This window comes from Polypterus senegalus, chromosome 17 (assembly GCF_016835505.1).
Source record: "Polypterus senegalus isolate Bchr_013 chromosome 17, ASM1683550v1, whole genome shotgun sequence".
In the NCBI taxonomy this organism is placed as follows: domain Eukaryota; kingdom Metazoa; phylum Chordata; class Cladistia; order Polypteriformes; family Polypteridae; genus Polypterus; species Polypterus senegalus.
In genome coordinates, this window is record NC_053170.1 from 79,679,731 (window position 1) to 79,695,907 (window position 16,177).

Genomic DNA, 16,177 nt, shown 5'->3' on the forward strand with positions numbered 1-16,177 from the left:
CCCTGCAGAGTTTTACAAGAAATTCTCCGCACAGCTAGCTCCCTCCTATTAGCAACATTTACAGAAGCCAGAGATAACCAATCTCTTCCACAAACCTTTCGCCAAGCACTAATCACTGTCTTTCCAAAACAAAATAAGGACTTATTACAATGTGCATCATACAGACCAATTTCACTTCTGAATAACGACGTTAAAATACTCTCTAAAATCATAGCTAGAAGGATGGAGAAAGTGCTCCCTCGTAATATCACAAGACCAAACTGGATTTATTAGGGGCCGACACTTATCTTCAAATCTTCACCTGTTTAATGTAATATACTCACCAACTAAATCAAACACCCCAGAAATATTATTATCATTGGATGCAGAAAAAGCATTCACATGATTGAATGGAAATACCTTTTACTACATTGGAGAAGTTTGGGTTTGGCCCAACATTTGTGCATGGATTAAATTACTGTATACTAACCCAGAAGCTTCAGTTTGCATCAATAACATTTGCTCAGACTACTTTAAACTAGAACGTGGCACTAGACAAGGATGCCCTTGTCACCGCTGCTGTTTGCGATTGCCATTGAACCACTGGCAATACATTGTCGAAATACTGATCAGATAAAGGGGATTAGCAGAGAAGGACTGGAACAGAAAATCTCATTATATGCAGATGATATGGTACTGTATATATCGGACCCAGAAAATTCTGTGCCTGCAGTCTTAGCAGCACTCACAGAATTTCAAAAGATCTCTGGTCTCAGAATTAATCTGAATAAAAGTGTACTCTTTCCAGTGAATTCTCAAGCATATAATATTAGATTAGACACCCTACCTTTTATCATTGCAGAACAGTTTAAATACCTCGGTAAACATCACAAGTAAACATAAAGCTCTTTATCAACAAAATTTAGCGTCTGCATGGAAAAAATTAAACAAGACTTGCATAGATGGTCAACCCTTCATCTCACACTAGCTGGAAGAATTAACACTGTTAAGATGAATATTCTTCCTAAGCTCCTTTTTTTTAAAAACATCCAATATACATTAATAAATCATTCTTTAAGCAATTAGATTCAACAATAACCTCATTTATTTGGAATTCAAAACATCCACGCATCAAAAGAGCGACCCTACAAAGACAAAAGGCAGAAGGCGGCATGGCTCTACCTAACTTCCAGTTTTATTACTGGGCAGCAAATATACAGATAAGAACCTGGACACAAATAGAAGAACATACACAGGCTTGGACCGCAATAGAAGTAAAATCCTGCAGTACTTCTTTGTATTCCTTGCTCTGTGCTCCAATAAACACACGTTATCGGCAATACACTAATAACCCAATTGTGCTCCACTCACTTAGAATCTGGAACCAATGTAGAAAGCATTTTAAGACGGAGAAGCTTCTATCTGTGGCACCTCTGCAAGAGAACCACCTCTTTCAACCTTCACAAACATATGCAGTTTTAATATCTGGAAAAATTTGGAATTAACTTGCTTAGAGATCTTTATATAGACAACGTCTTTGCATCCTATGAACAATTACATTCCAAATTTAACATTCCAGCTACAAATTTCTTTCACTATCTTCAAATCAGGAACTTTGTTAAACAGAACCTTCCAGATTTTCCTCATCTTGCACCCTCATCCATGCTGGAAAAAATATTGCTCAATCTCAAGGACTTAGACTCCATCTCTACAATATATAAAATCATTTTACAATCCCTTCCTTTCAAAGATCCAAGAGGACACTGGGAAAAAGATCTCTCAATTAATATATCAGAAAAGGAGTGGAAAGTTGCAATGCAGAGAATTCACTCGAGCTCCATATGCGCAAAGCATACAATTATACAACTCAAAATTATATATCGAGCACATCTGTCTCGACTAAAACTCTCCAAAATGTTTCCAGGGCACGATCCAACCTGCCAACGTTGCAACCAAGTCCCAGCCTCACTGGGTCACATGTTCTGGGCCTGCACCAAATTAACATTCTTCTGGACAAAAATTTTGAATTACCTCTCAGACAGCCTTGGACTCACAATCCCTCCTAACCCATTAACAGCCGTGTTTGGTGTTCTTCCAGAGGGTTTAAAGTGGAGAAAGACAAACAAATTGTGATTGCATTCACTACACTCTTGGCACGCAGACTTATTCTGATAAACTGGAAGAACCCAAACTCTCTTTTAAGTCAGTGGGAAACTGATGTGTTATATTATTTGAAATTGGAAAAAATCAAATACTCAGTTAGAGGATCCGTACAGACTTTTTCAAAACATGGCAGGATCTAATCAGTAACATTTTAAAATAAGTTCATGAAGCACAGAGAACTTGTTCATTTAGGTATGTTTACAAGCCTTAAATCTCACACCGTTTGGATTGCTCTTTCTCTCAGGGTGGGGATCGATCTGTTCTTTAACTCAACTTTTCTTTTGTAAAAACTTGATTGCTTTGTATGGATTGCAATAAAATTAATGAAATAAAATAAAAAAAAAATCTTCACTATGGTATAGAAAAAGACCCAGCACCACTCTAACAAATTAGAAACCATCTTCTGGAGGTAGATGTGGATATCTCAGAGACGACTATCCGCTGAAGACTTCATGGACAAAAATACAAAGGCCACACTGCAAGGTACAAACTGCTGTTCAGCCACAAAAACAGGATGGCCAGATTACAGTTTGTGAAAAAGGACTTAAAAGAGCCTGCACAATTGTTGAAAAAGGTCTTGTGGACAGACGAGACAAAGATGAACCTGTATCAGAGTGATGACAAGATCAAAATGTGTGCAGAAGAAAAGGAAATGCCCAAAATCCAAGGCAGACAACCTCATCTGTTAAACATGGTGCTGGGGGTGTTATGGCTAGGACATGTGTGGCTGCCACAGGGCCTGGCACACTTCTCTTCATTGATGATGGAACTGCTGACGGCAGTCGCACAATGAGTCCTGAGGTGTAGGGAAACATCTGATCTGCACAAATTCCAGTAAATGCTTCTAAACTCACCAGACGGAACTTCATCCTACAACAAGATAATGATCCAAGGCAACACAGGAGTTTTTCAAAACTAAAAACTGGAAGATTTTTGGAGTACCCAAGCTAGTAACCCAATTTAAATCCAATTGAGGAGGCTTTAAAATGCTAAAGAGAAAACTTAAGGGTACAGCCCCTTGAAACAAGCAGGAGTTGAAGATGGTTGCATTAGAGACTTGGCAGAGCATCACCAGAGAAGTTCCTAAGCAGCTGGTGATGCATGCATGCAAGGGATAAGCGTCAAAGTCCTAAACAGGCCTGCTTTAATAGACTTGCCTTTGAAATGTAACAAACATTACAGGGAACTGAAATGGAGGGGAACAAGTAGAAAATTTCTACAAGCTGTAACTGAAATGTGTATGCAAATACCTTTAAATTAGAGTCTGCAATGTACACTTTAATCACATCTGAATAGTTTGATTTGTAATTTAAAACTGTGCATCGGGGGTAAATCAAGGAAAAATTTGTCTTTGTCCAAAACATTACAGATGGCAATGTATATACGTTTATGGAATACAGCGGCAAATACATGCACTCTAATGTGTTATGTAATAGGCAGCATAGCTCAGCCCTGCATACAACACCAGCAACAACAAAGTGAAGTGAATTTGTAGCATGTAAGCAACACTTGAGTCAAGAATACTTTCTCCTTCTGAAACCTCTGATTAGTTAAGTTATGCAAAATTCTAAATTTAAAACAAGAAAGGGTGCTATATAAATTACAATTGTTTGACACATCAAACTCCAAAGCACACTATATCCTGAGAATTCAAGGAAGAATTCAAATTAAAACTAAGGTAACCAAATAAGCCCTCAGGAGAAAGAAAAAAACCCACAAATAATCAAAAGACAAAAAGAGGATGAACGTTAAACCAACTGGTTTTCATTGTGGACTGTTCTGCGGACATACTGTGCACCTTCTTCTAATAAAAACTGCAAATACTTTCTACTGTGTAATGATCTGTACCATTCACTTGGCATTTTTTGCAAAAGAGCAGATGAAAGGCCACAAACCTGACGGTTTAAGCGCACAGCCAAGATGTTGTTAGAGTAACTGTAGTTGCAGATTTCAGTTCCCTTCTTGAAATGATAAACATTCATCCTTCGAGGCATGGCAAGGCTCACCACCACTACCAAACTGCTGGAGAACAGGCGCTCCACAATATACACATCTGGATTTTCTGCTAAGGAAAAATGCACAGCCAGTCAGTGGTAGAGAAGGACAGTTTTTCCATTCACTAGATACTTCTTATGTCAGTTTGTTAATTTCAGAATGTGAAACTTTTAACACTTCAGTGCAGACAGAAGAGCTGCTCACCGTCCTCTTAGGAAGTGAAGCTCAATGTACAGCACACTTACTGCTGTCATGGATGTTCTCCAGCCTCTCCACTGATGTTACAGAAAACAGTCTGTAGCCATTTGTTGTCCCAATGGCGAGAGACCTAAAGAAGAGAAGAGACCATAGGGAAAATTATCAAGGTTTCAAAAACATTCATGAATACAGCAGCCAGGTAGATCACCAAGTATGACATCAAGTCAAAGCTGGCCATTATGATGATGGCTTGACATATTTCATTCATATCTAATTTAATAAAGAAACATTCCAATACTTCAGGCCATCCCTACAGCTTAAAATTACCTGAGCTTAATTAGCTTAAATTATCAAAGGCAAAAAAAAAATTAAACATGGTAACATAAAACTCTAACCTACAGCAATTACTTTTTGCATTCTAGCCAACATGCCTAATGCTGAACAGAAAATAAATGCGTTTTATTGTGTGGTGCCAGAGAACATGATACCATAAATATGGATTTTACAAGGCTTCCTTTCATTGGTTGTGTTCACTTTTCAAATTTTGTGAGCAGACATTATAAAAAAAAAAAAAGAATGTCTTGTTATTCTAACTAGGAAATATGGCAGGGGGCTAGGGGGAACTTAACACTTTTGTCTAATGAGCTCAGAGGTTTCACTTCCTCACTGCATGTGCATGAACTTGCAACATTTTGCCAGCACCACCCTGACAGCATGTTATCAGCAAGTCTAAGAATGCATGCTGGGGGCCACAATGTCATCTCATTTTCACTGCTTATGCTCTTTTATATGACTCTGCTCCTGCTAGGAATGGTTAACATTTTTTTTTCTCCAGCTCTGACTTAAACCTAAGTATAACAGTTCCTAAAGTAAGCGCAAACATATAAACTGCAGTGAAACAACTTCATTGTACTTTGCTGCTATTGGGTCAACTTCTGCAGCTATGGAGGCGATAGTCAACTGTACACATCTGTAGCATCTCATAACAGTAAGTTAAATTACATAATTGACTGTGTATTGTCTATTATAAACTGGATGAATATGAATGTTTTAAAGTTAAAGAGAAAGCAGAAATACAGTGGTACTTAAGTTAGTGAACCCTTCAGCATTTTCCATATTTCTGCATAAATAGGACTTTAAAAATTAACATATTTTCACACAAGTCCCAAAACTAGATATGGATAACCCAGCTAAACAAACAAGACAAAATATAATAGTTGGTCATTTATTTATTGAGGAAAATCATCCAGTACAGCATAGTTGCATTTACTGATGCAAAACGGGGTCACACCCAGTACTAAAAGTAAAGGTTCACATACTTTTGCCACTCACAGATATGTAATACTGAGTGATTTTCCTCAATAAATAAAATGACCAAGTATGATATTTTTTGTCTCATTTGTTTAGCTGCAATCATCATATCTACTTTAGGACTTGTGTGAAAAACAGATGACGTTTTAAGTCATATGTATGCAGGAATGTGGAAAATTCTGATTTTAACTTTTAATCGTCACTATACTCTAAATTTGCAATGAACAAAATACATTAGCCAGACTTCCGTCTGCTTAAACAGTCTAAAGACAAACTTAGACATCTTGGAGTGATTCTAGATGCTTAATTAACATTCAGACCCCATGCTGACAATATAATAAAAATGGCCCTTTACATTCAAGGAACATTGTATGAGTTAAACCCTAGCTCCCATTTCAAAATGCTCTGAAGCTTATCGATACATTTTATTTTCACGGCCATTCTACTGAAATGCCTTTTTTACAGGGCTACCTAAATATGTAACAGAAAGGCTACAACTTGTCCAGAGAGCAGCAGTGAGTGTATTGACATGTACCAAAAACATGAATCATACTACACCCGTTTTGGTGTCGGTGCACTGGCTGCCTATTTCATTCCGAGTTAATTTTTACATTTTGTTTTACTGGTTTTTAAAGGCGCACTAATGGTTCAGCACCACCATAAATCTCAGAATTCTTAACTGAATGTGTCCCATATAAGTGATTTATGATCATCGAGTGCTGGTCCTCTAACCGTGCCGAGAGATATACACAAAAAAAAGACGTGAAACAGCCTTTAATTTTTATGCAAAGATCTGGAACACATACAGAAAAACATCTCCGAACATCTCTTCACGGGCACTCCGTCTCTCAAGCATGTTCCCATAAAGCGCGCTTCTCATTTTTTTCTAGGCGCCTTTCTCACCATCTGTCTGGTTTTATATTTGCCATCTTTGAAGGTGACTCCCTCAGCGTACCTCATATGGCTTTAATTCTCCATGTGCATCTTCTCACTCCCACTTCCTCTTTTGTCTTGTCACCAAAGCCAAATTGGCCAATCAAATTGCTCTTCGGAATTGGACATACAGACCTTGGTGTTAGATTATATAGTAAATTATTAATTTTACTCTGCTCATAAGTGACAGTCACTGTGAATGTAAACTTGTCTTAGAGTACCTGTATGTCCAAAAGATCTCTATGTGTTTTTTGGCAAATCATAATAATCTGTGGGTTTAGATTAAACTCCTGTGTTGAGATTCTAACACAACAAATGATGACTCGCTTCACTTCTAAGTCTTACATTACAGTTGGTGATGGCCTTAGGAACCAGGAACAAACTCCTAGTCAGAAAAGAAAAGTTAGTACACAGCTTGGGGCAAACTCAAGCTAGTACACACACCGGGGATGACCATGTTAAATTGAACAGCACAAGAGAAAACACAGAAGATACATTGATCGGTGTATTTCAGGTTTTTGTTGCTGTTGTAACAAGAATTCAGAAAGGCTTATATACTTTTTTTTTGCCTCCAGCCTAAAATACCAGTGGTAACTACAGTCTTAAATATAAAATCCAAATACACCCCCACAACCCCGCAATGTCCTCTTGGTTAAAAATTGTACTTTCATTTGTCTGGACTCCCATGCCCACACCAGCAACAGACATGTAGGCTCTCATGGCATTCATTAATTCTGAATCTTAGAATCTTAACTAGGAAAAGAAAATCTGAGCACATCTCTCCAGTTTTGATGTCACTACATTGGTTACCTATGTCATTTAGAATTGACTTTAAGATCCTGCTTATAGTTTATTCATTCTTAAATAATATCGCTCCATCTTATATTTCAGAATGTCTTTCACCTGAGTGTCTGCTCAGAATTCCAAGAGCTTAACTTAAAAGAAGTGGTGAGGCAGCCTTCTGTTGTTATGCACCTAAAATCTGGAATAGCTGACCGATTGAAATTCGCCAGGCTATTACAGTGGATCACTTTAAAAAACTGCTAAAAATGCATTACTTTAACATGCCTTTTCTCATAGCTTCAACTTAGTTTAATCCTGATGCTCTGTATATTCAATTATCATTATTATTCATAGTATTCATATTCAAAGTCCATACTAACCCCCACTTTCTCTTGTGCTCTTTTTCTGGTTTTCTGGGGTGGTGACCTGTGCCGCCACCACCACCTGATCAAAGCAGCATGATGCTGCTCCAAATTAACATTATTCTGGACAAAAATTTTTAGTTACCTCTCAGACAGTCTTGGACTCACAATCCCTCCTAACCCATTAACAGCTGTGTTTGGGGTTCTTCCAGAGGGGCTTAAAGTGGAGAAAGACAAACAAATTGCGATTGCATTCACTACACTGTTGGCACGCAGACTTATTCTGATAAACTGGAAGAACCCAAACTCTCCTCTTTTAAGTCAGTGGGAAACTGATGTGTTATACTATTTAAAATTGGAAAAAATCAAATACTCAGAGGATCTGTACAGACTTTTTTCAAAACATGGCAGGATCTAATCAGTAATATTTTGAAATGATTTTATAAAGCACAGAGAATTTGTTGATTAGGTATTTTTACAAGCCTTAAATTTTACACCATTTGGCTTGCTCTCTCTCTCAAGGGTGGGGATCGATCTGTTCTTAGCATAATTCTTTTTTTGTAAAACTTGATTGCTATGTATTGATTGTAATAAAATTAATAAATTAAAAAAAAAAAAAAAAGCAGCATGATGTCCCTACATTGATGGATAAAAGGCCAGAAGTCCACATGACCATCATCATCAAGTTCTTCCATGAGAATCCTGAATACAATGTGGACTGATCATTTATGTTAGGTAGAATGACCCTAAGCACACAGCTAAAATAACAAAGGAGTGGCTTCACAACAACTCTGACTGTTCTTGAATGGCCCAGCCAGAGCCCTGACTTAAACCCAATTGAGCATCTCTGGAGAGACCTAAAAATGGCTGTCCACCAACGTTTACCATCCAACCTGACAGAACTGGAGAGGATGTGCAAGGAGGAATGGCAGAGGATCCCCAAATACAGGTGTGAAAAACTTGTTGCATCTTTCCCAAGAAGACTCATGGCTGCATTAGCTCAAAAGGGTGCTTCTACTAAATACTGAGCAAAGGGTCTGAATACTTAGGACCATGTGATATTTCAGTTTTTCTTTTTTAATAAATCTGCAACAATTTTAAAAATTCTTTTTTTTGACTGTCAATATGGGGTGCTGTGTATACATTAATGAGGGAAAAAATTAATTTAAATGACTTTAGCAAATGGCTGCAATATAACAGAGTGAAAAGTTGAAGGTAGATGCAATACCCAACAGAGTTAACAGGTTCAAATAATGGATTTTTAATCCAACAAGCACTTTTACAATGAAGCACAGTGCATAACCCGATCAACAATGAAATTCTTCCCTCTCGACTCAGGCTCAACTGGAGGGGGCTGGATGGTTTCCTTTTATGTTGGGCCCAGGAGTACTTCTGGCACCCCGTCACATGGAAGCCCCACGAAACAAGGAGATCATCTTCCTGCAGTACCCTCTGGCAGCACCCAAGAACCCTGACTGTGTTGACCCTCAGGACTATGAATCCCATGGATCCCCATTTGTGTCCATACTAAGTCAATGCCAGAGGAGCAGTGCCATCTGTTGTTCTAGAGCAGAAACTGTTCTGGAGAGACAATTTGTGGTACGACTCTGGGGCAAGAGGGGATGTTGTCTAACAGTCTGGATTCCTTTTTCCCCTCACAACCTCAAGAAATGACCCCTTGATGGCAACAAAGCCAAAAAGTCCCAGTCAGTATAAAGGGGAAATGCTCTCAGAAGATGTCTCAATTCAGACCTGACAGCCATAGAAAGCACAAGAGAAAGTGTGTGTTCGGTTTACAATATTCCCTTTTTTTGATGGAGTTAAACCAGGTTTTGCCTGGTTGACACCTCAAGCATTCTATTCTAAACAACAATGAAAGCACTACCCTGAGACGGCAATGTAGAACTGTCAACTGTATAAGTATTGTGGAGCCGACCCGGACACAGACAGGCGGACATGTTGTTAAAACACCACCACACGTTTATTTACAGAATTTACAAATGTTCACTGGTCACTAAGATCCCAGTCACGTGCACAAACACCCCAAACACAGTCCTGGCCACAATGCCTTTCTCTTCGGGCCGCCTCCACAGCTCTCCTGAGCTTTGTCCTTCCGCCTCCCGATTCCAGCCCCGAATGAATGGAGACGGCCCCTTTTAAACAGTCCCCGGATGAGCTCCAGGTGTTCCCAGCATGCCTCCTCTGGCCACGCCCCAGCGTGGCGGAAGTGCCGGCTGTCCTCCCGGCAGCTCTCCGGGCGCCGTCCTAACTTTTCCCCCCAGCACTTCCTGGTGTGGCGGAAGGGCTGGGGTAACAGGTCCCCAAGGCATTGGGGCGCCTCCTGGCGGTGACCACGGGCCCCTACAGGGTAGGGCTTCCATGCCCTGTAACCGTGGCCCCCAGAGCAACCAGGAAGGCGACCCCCACGTGATCCAGGGTGGGTGCAGACCCACATCCGGTCCTTCATGTTGTACCGGCCGGGTCATGGCCCCTGGCATCCCTGACAGTATGTATAAATTCTGTGACTGACTCAACCACAGAGCACAAATATTTAACTTCAGTGTACAGACTTATTTACATATATTGAATTTTAACTTCCAAATAATCAAATAGTTAATTGCAGAATATGGAACAAACACCTTTATAAAAAAGTTAAGATACAAATAAACAACTGTTTATTTTAAAACCCAATTAGGTGCCAACTTACATGTCTTTGGCAGACTGTGACAAAGCCCTTTTGTAGAAAGTGGTGTGAAATGAAGCACTTACATTAGTGCCCTGGGTTAACAAAATGCTGATAAAAGTTCATGTTGGAGTGATATACCATATGATATAATAATCTATAATTGGGGTCTTTTGAACCAGGTGCTTCAATCTAGGAGACGTTACTCTTTTTGAACACTGTTAGCGAGGAATTCCCAAATTGCTTCCCAGATTAAGTAAAAGGGATTTGGCTTGGTCACACATGCCAGAGCAAAGAAGACATTTTCTAGGTCAACAGATTTCACACATGAACCTATCATTCCATGTATGGATAATTCTGAAAGGTATGCAAATATCTGTAGTTTTTGCAAGTGTTTGTGTGTATTTAAAATACATCAGCAAGCAGTGATGTTGAATGATTTTTCCCCTTTTTGTGTATTTTAATTATTTTACACAGTGCACTCAAATCACTACCACACACCTGAGTCATATACAAAAAAAAAACAGATGGAAAACTGAAAAATGACGCTTCGAAACATGAAGTCAATCATGTATGCTACTGCATGTATTGTTTCTGAAAGCTTCAGGAGCCTAATTTTCCATGAAACATGTACTCACCTCTCCAAAGCTTTACTGCTGTGTCAGTACTGTACTGTAGCATATAGTGGTTGAGTGGCAAATAGTGTTGAGTGGAGGGAGTATCTGCCACTGGACAGATACAGAATCTTTCAAGGTTCTGATTAAAGAACAACAGCCTCCAACAGTAGGAAGGGTCACCAGTGTTATAGAGGCAAAACTAAAATGCTACAAGGGGAAAGTAGTGGGGTCCAGGAGTTAATTACTCCTGGGACAAAGAACTGGATAGAGATCAGTGTGCAACCATTTTAGAAGACACACAGTCTAGCAGACTTAACAAAAGGGCCCAAAACACTATGTACAGACCCTGACAGCTTAGTTAGAGTACAAGTTATTTGGGGTTCCATGCCACTTTAAACACTAGTTGGGGTCTACTAGGAGCAGAAGCATCTAGAATCACCAAAAGCTGCTATATTATACATATCTGGAATCACCAAAAAAAATATATAGGGTGGCATTATAAAGCTGCCCCATCTTAATCATGTACATGAACTTCAAGTCAGGAGGGAAGTTGCCAATAAGGGTTCAACTAGCCAAGGGGAAAAAAGGGTGAAAATTCAATTGTTAGATATGCCCAGAAAGGCATTAGGGATCTGAGAAACTCTAGTAAATGTAACATTGACTTTAAGATTAGGTTTATGACGTTCTACTTTAATGACAAAATAAAGTGCGCGACATGGTGGCACAGTGGTAGCGCTGCTGCCTTGCAGTAAGGAGACCTGGGTTCACTTCCCAGATCCTCCCTGCGTGGAGTTTGCATGTTCTCCCCATGTCTGTGTGGGTTTCCTCCGGTTTCCTCCCACAGTCATGCAGGTTAGGTGCATTGGTGATCCTAAATTGTCCCTAGTGTGTGCTTGGTGTGTGTACTTTGTGGTGGGCTGGCACCTTGCCCGGGGTTTGTTCCTGCCTTGAGCCCTGTCTTGGTTCCAGCGGACCCCCGTGACCCTGTGTTAGGATATAGTGGGTTGGATAATGACTGAATGGCTGACTAAACTACACAATTAAAGTGGAAATGTCAACATTTTTTTACTGTGTCCCTATTTTTTTTTTTCTTTTCTCTGTACCCTAATACTCTTCTGTATGACACTCAGACAGTGGGCACTGACTTGCATTTTCATTGTGACTTTAATATCTGACTAACTCTTTTTTATTTCGGGCACTATGCGACTTTCTGAACTTGAACTTCAGAGTGTCTCAACCACTCCGTATCACTTGATCAACTTCTTTTTGATGTTTATACCACTACTTAAGCCAACAAATAGTGCATTTTTCCTTGACGCCACTTTGCATTCTCTGAAATTGTGTTTTTTCACTTGTTTTTGCCATGGTCTTTTAACTAAACACTGAATGGGAAAGGTGATGTTTATATTGATTTACACAATAAAATATGCAAAATTCTGGGAGGAGTCAAGATGGGACTGCACGCACATGACCGGGATTTATGGAGCTAAAGTAGGTGGAAGATGGCTTACGAACCATTTTGTGCGTACACAGATTTCCAATTTTGTTTGTACGCTGTGTTTTAGTTTAAGTTCTATGATTAATCAGCCCTGCTGCACCATAGAAAAATTAGTGACACAGAATTCTGAAGTTAAAAAAAAAAAAATCTTCATTTTCTGCTTTGTAAGCTTATGAATTGGACGCAGTGCTCAAACTAAGAGGTTCACTCTTTATGCTCGCAAAAAAAAGCCCAGTGTCATTCAATTTTGAATTGGGTTTACAGTGTACATACAAAAAAAATGGCTGCACCGAATATAAAATAAATGCTGCAAATAATTACACCCAAGTTTACTGCCTTGACCACTTTTGGTCACAGGTGTTCATAATGGATTATAAGAAGGGATGCCTTATAAAAATACTCTAAACTTAATGGTAGCTTGGCACATGGAGATTAACAGTGCTACCTCACAGGCCCAAAAGGCCACATTCATATCCATGTCCAGTCACTGTCTTTGTGAAGCATTTTCAATGTGTCCATCTCAGTTTTTTTTCTCTAGACGTGGGCATCTGAAGGGTCCAAACTGTCCCAGTATTAATGTGTGCCTTACGATGCAATGGCACTTTGACAATTACAGTGTACTGCATTGCACTTTTTCACCCAGGAGAGTCTATAATTCCCTGGAATTCAAGAAACGTGTTTAAGCAAGTGATGAAATGGATGACTAAATGGACTTAGTCCCTGTGCCAGGTTAAGCACCAAGAAGAAATGGTATACAGCTGGCCTCAGTTACAGTACAGAATGACTAATTTATGTCAGTGTGCATGAAAGCAGATTATTTTACATGAATGCTGTGTGTGTTGTCTTCACCAAATCAAACATAACCAATAAATAATTATATAACTCCACTTTTCATTAAGATATCAGACATATACAGTATACATTAAACAACTACTTAGAAAGGGTAATTTGGCAAAATGCTAAACAGAAATTAAAATTTAAACTGCTGTAAAACCATATGGTAGTTAAAAACATTTATAACAGGGGTGCCACACACTCCAAAGAGAAAAGATGTCAGGAGAATGTGGTTATAATCTCAAGAAAAGGCACTGCAGCTGAAGGGGGTCTTCACTGTTTGTGGTAAAGGGTCAATTTTAATTCTCAGTTAAATTGAATAACTGTTTCAGTGGCTGAAATGCCTAAATCTGTGAATTTCTGTCATTGCCAAAGACCAAGTGCCTTTTCTTAAACTGTAAGCACAAGTCTGCATAGAATTAAAGTAAGGAAACTCAAATACAGCTGTTAAGGTGTAATGTTACAGAAAACAAATTCTTAATTAATCAATCATTTAGCTCACAAAGATTGTTTTTGGAGCAAATCTCCAAAGGAGTATCACCTCTTTTTATTGATAAGGTGTTTAAAAGAGTTCACAGAGGGCAAGAAGCATAGATGGTAGGTACTAAAGACAAGAAAACATAATCTCTCAATGTAGAAAGGATCACAAAATTGTGGAGCATGCCAAATTAAATTGGTTTAAGATGAAACACAAGTCACCTTATGACCACTACTCAAAAAACAGACCTCACTCTTAGCCATCCAAAAGAATCTTTTTCTATCGCAAGTCTTTGACATATATTTTGTGCAAGATGTATACATTTGTCATTAGTTTTAATTCTATTCCACCATTTACGTATACTTTATCTGAATCTAGTTTGCTTTGCAAAGTGTTTACAGATGGTTATGCCTCCAGCATATTCTCTACAATGTAGTTAACCAAGATACACTGGCAGGCAGACAGCGTGGTCAACTGGATAGGACAGCAGGCCCTTAAGTCACAAGGTGGCAGGTTCACCACAATAGCATCCCACTCTAATCCCAATGTTTACTAATGGCTTTACAGTACAGAACTTGTAAGGCACCTTGTTTCAAAAGAGAATTACTCATTATTCTTGAAGACAGGTAATTTTAAACCTCCTATTTGTATCTATTACAATAGTCTAGCTGCTTAACCTAACAATTTTACTCATCTAACAAATGTTGTCTGTTTGACTTTTAATTGTTGGCTCTGTAAGGCGCCTGGATGAAATGGCGTGTTATTAATGTTGCTATTTAAAGTAAAGACTTGAATTAACCTGAAAACAATATCTTTAAAAATATCCACTTTTCGTAAAAGCAAAAATATCCAGGCAATTTGATATTACCGCTAGGCAGATAATTGCGAGGGGAAAGTCAAGTTAAAAAATTCCCGTATATACACCAGTACAGTACTTAAGTAAGTTATTTGGGTGGCATCCTGTCTTCCACTGGCTACTGTTATTGTACCCTTCGTCTAGGGAGTGTTGTTCCCACTTAGCAGAATAAGTAAAGCAAATGCCCTCTTTCCACTTGACTCAGGTGCCTATCCGAGTTTTTCCGCAACACACAACTTTATTGTAAAAACCGTGAAGCGGTGACGCCTATTGTTGTAAACGGTGTACGTGCCGTGGCGTCTACTATTTGGCGAAGCGCCTCTGCTTACGTGAAATCTTGGTTGAACGAGGAGCAGATCATCCCATTTGGTCCCCCGGAGCCTCCCGCTCCTTCTTTTTGCTCCATCCTGCTTTGCAGCTCCTCTGCGCCGGGGGGCCTTTGCTGGCTTCTCTCGGCGTCTCTTTATTTTCTTAGCAACCTGAGGGTGCGCCCAGGGAGCAGCGTTTTTAAAAGCAGTCGTTGTTGTAGGGGTCCCCCTTTATCAAAAGCACTAACACAAACAGAAGGCGACCATCTTTTTCCACTGAAACAAAACAAAAAAAGAAAAAAAAAACTGTTTAGAAAAATAAAAACAGCTGACAGCTAGTGACGTTGAGGTCCCGCCCCTTGGAGGCCCGACATTAAGCTCCAACTGGTTATCGCATACTGGGCGGGGCTCCAAACGGCTGTGACCTAGAAGTGCTGAAGTACGTGGTGTGAGTCTAGTGGCCACGCCCAGTCCAGCAGGGCTAGCTGCGATTGGATTATTGGTACTCGAAGCTGAGGCTGAGCACGAGGACTTGTTTTGGTGGATTGCTGACTTCGTGCACTAAGCTCCTGTTTTTATTTCTGGTGAAGACCTATGCTTAATATATAAATATATAACAATACATATAAATGTATGCGAGACTTCGACATAACTTATTTTAAAGATACTAAAGCAGTAGCGGTTGTGAAAAACAGTTCAAAAGGCGTGGCACAACGATGGGGCGTGATTAGATAGGCTGCCCGACGCCGTGGACTGTGAGGCTTCCTTCTTGTAAGATGAAAATAGCTAGGCGTTTATGGCAAGCCGAGAGATCTCCATCGTTATTCTGTGTTGATGACAGCCACATGTGTATGCATTGCTATTTTAATTAGAAAAATTTAGATCGCTTACAGCAGTGAAGATATACTACTATACTGTTACATTTGTACAGGGCATGGCTGACACTCGTAGATACCGGTACGGCTTGCTGAAAAGCTGACATACCGAAGTTTTGAACCTTTTCAGCTTACGCAAAAGGTTAAGAAGTGGCATGTCTGATGTGTTGAAACTTGGAGTAAGTTTCGCACAAACATTAGGAAGTTTTTTATTACACATACAATAAGATACAAAGTAGAGTAGTAGACAGTAGGACTCTCGGAACATTTTAAACTCCGATTGATGTTATTTTGGAGGAATTTT

General features: G+C 39.4%; 1 protein-coding gene across 4 annotated transcripts in view; it reads right to left on the bottom strand.

Annotated features, from left to right (window-relative positions):
- wipi1 (WD repeat domain, phosphoinositide interacting 1) overlaps window positions 1–15,366 on the bottom strand; it is a 72,880-nt gene extending 57,514 nt beyond the window's left edge. Inside the window, exons 1-3 of one of the 4 annotated variants that reach the window (XM_039739875.1) lie at window positions 15,020–15,366; window positions 4,383–4,465; window positions 4,038–4,204 (exon numbers count right to left, since the gene is read on the bottom strand). In XM_039739875.1, coding sequence (XP_039595809.1) covers window positions 4,038–4,204; window positions 4,383–4,465; window positions 15,020–15,096 — 327 coding nt within the window. In that variant the 5' untranslated portion in view covers window positions 15,097–15,366. Of the gene's footprint in view, window positions 1–4,037; window positions 4,208–4,341; window positions 4,360–4,382; window positions 4,466–15,019 lie in introns of those variants that run through there. The other 3 variants (XM_039739874.1, XM_039739876.1, XM_039739877.1) reach the window with 3 other exon arrangements.
- Between the last annotated feature and the right edge of the window lie 811 nt (window positions 15,367–16,177).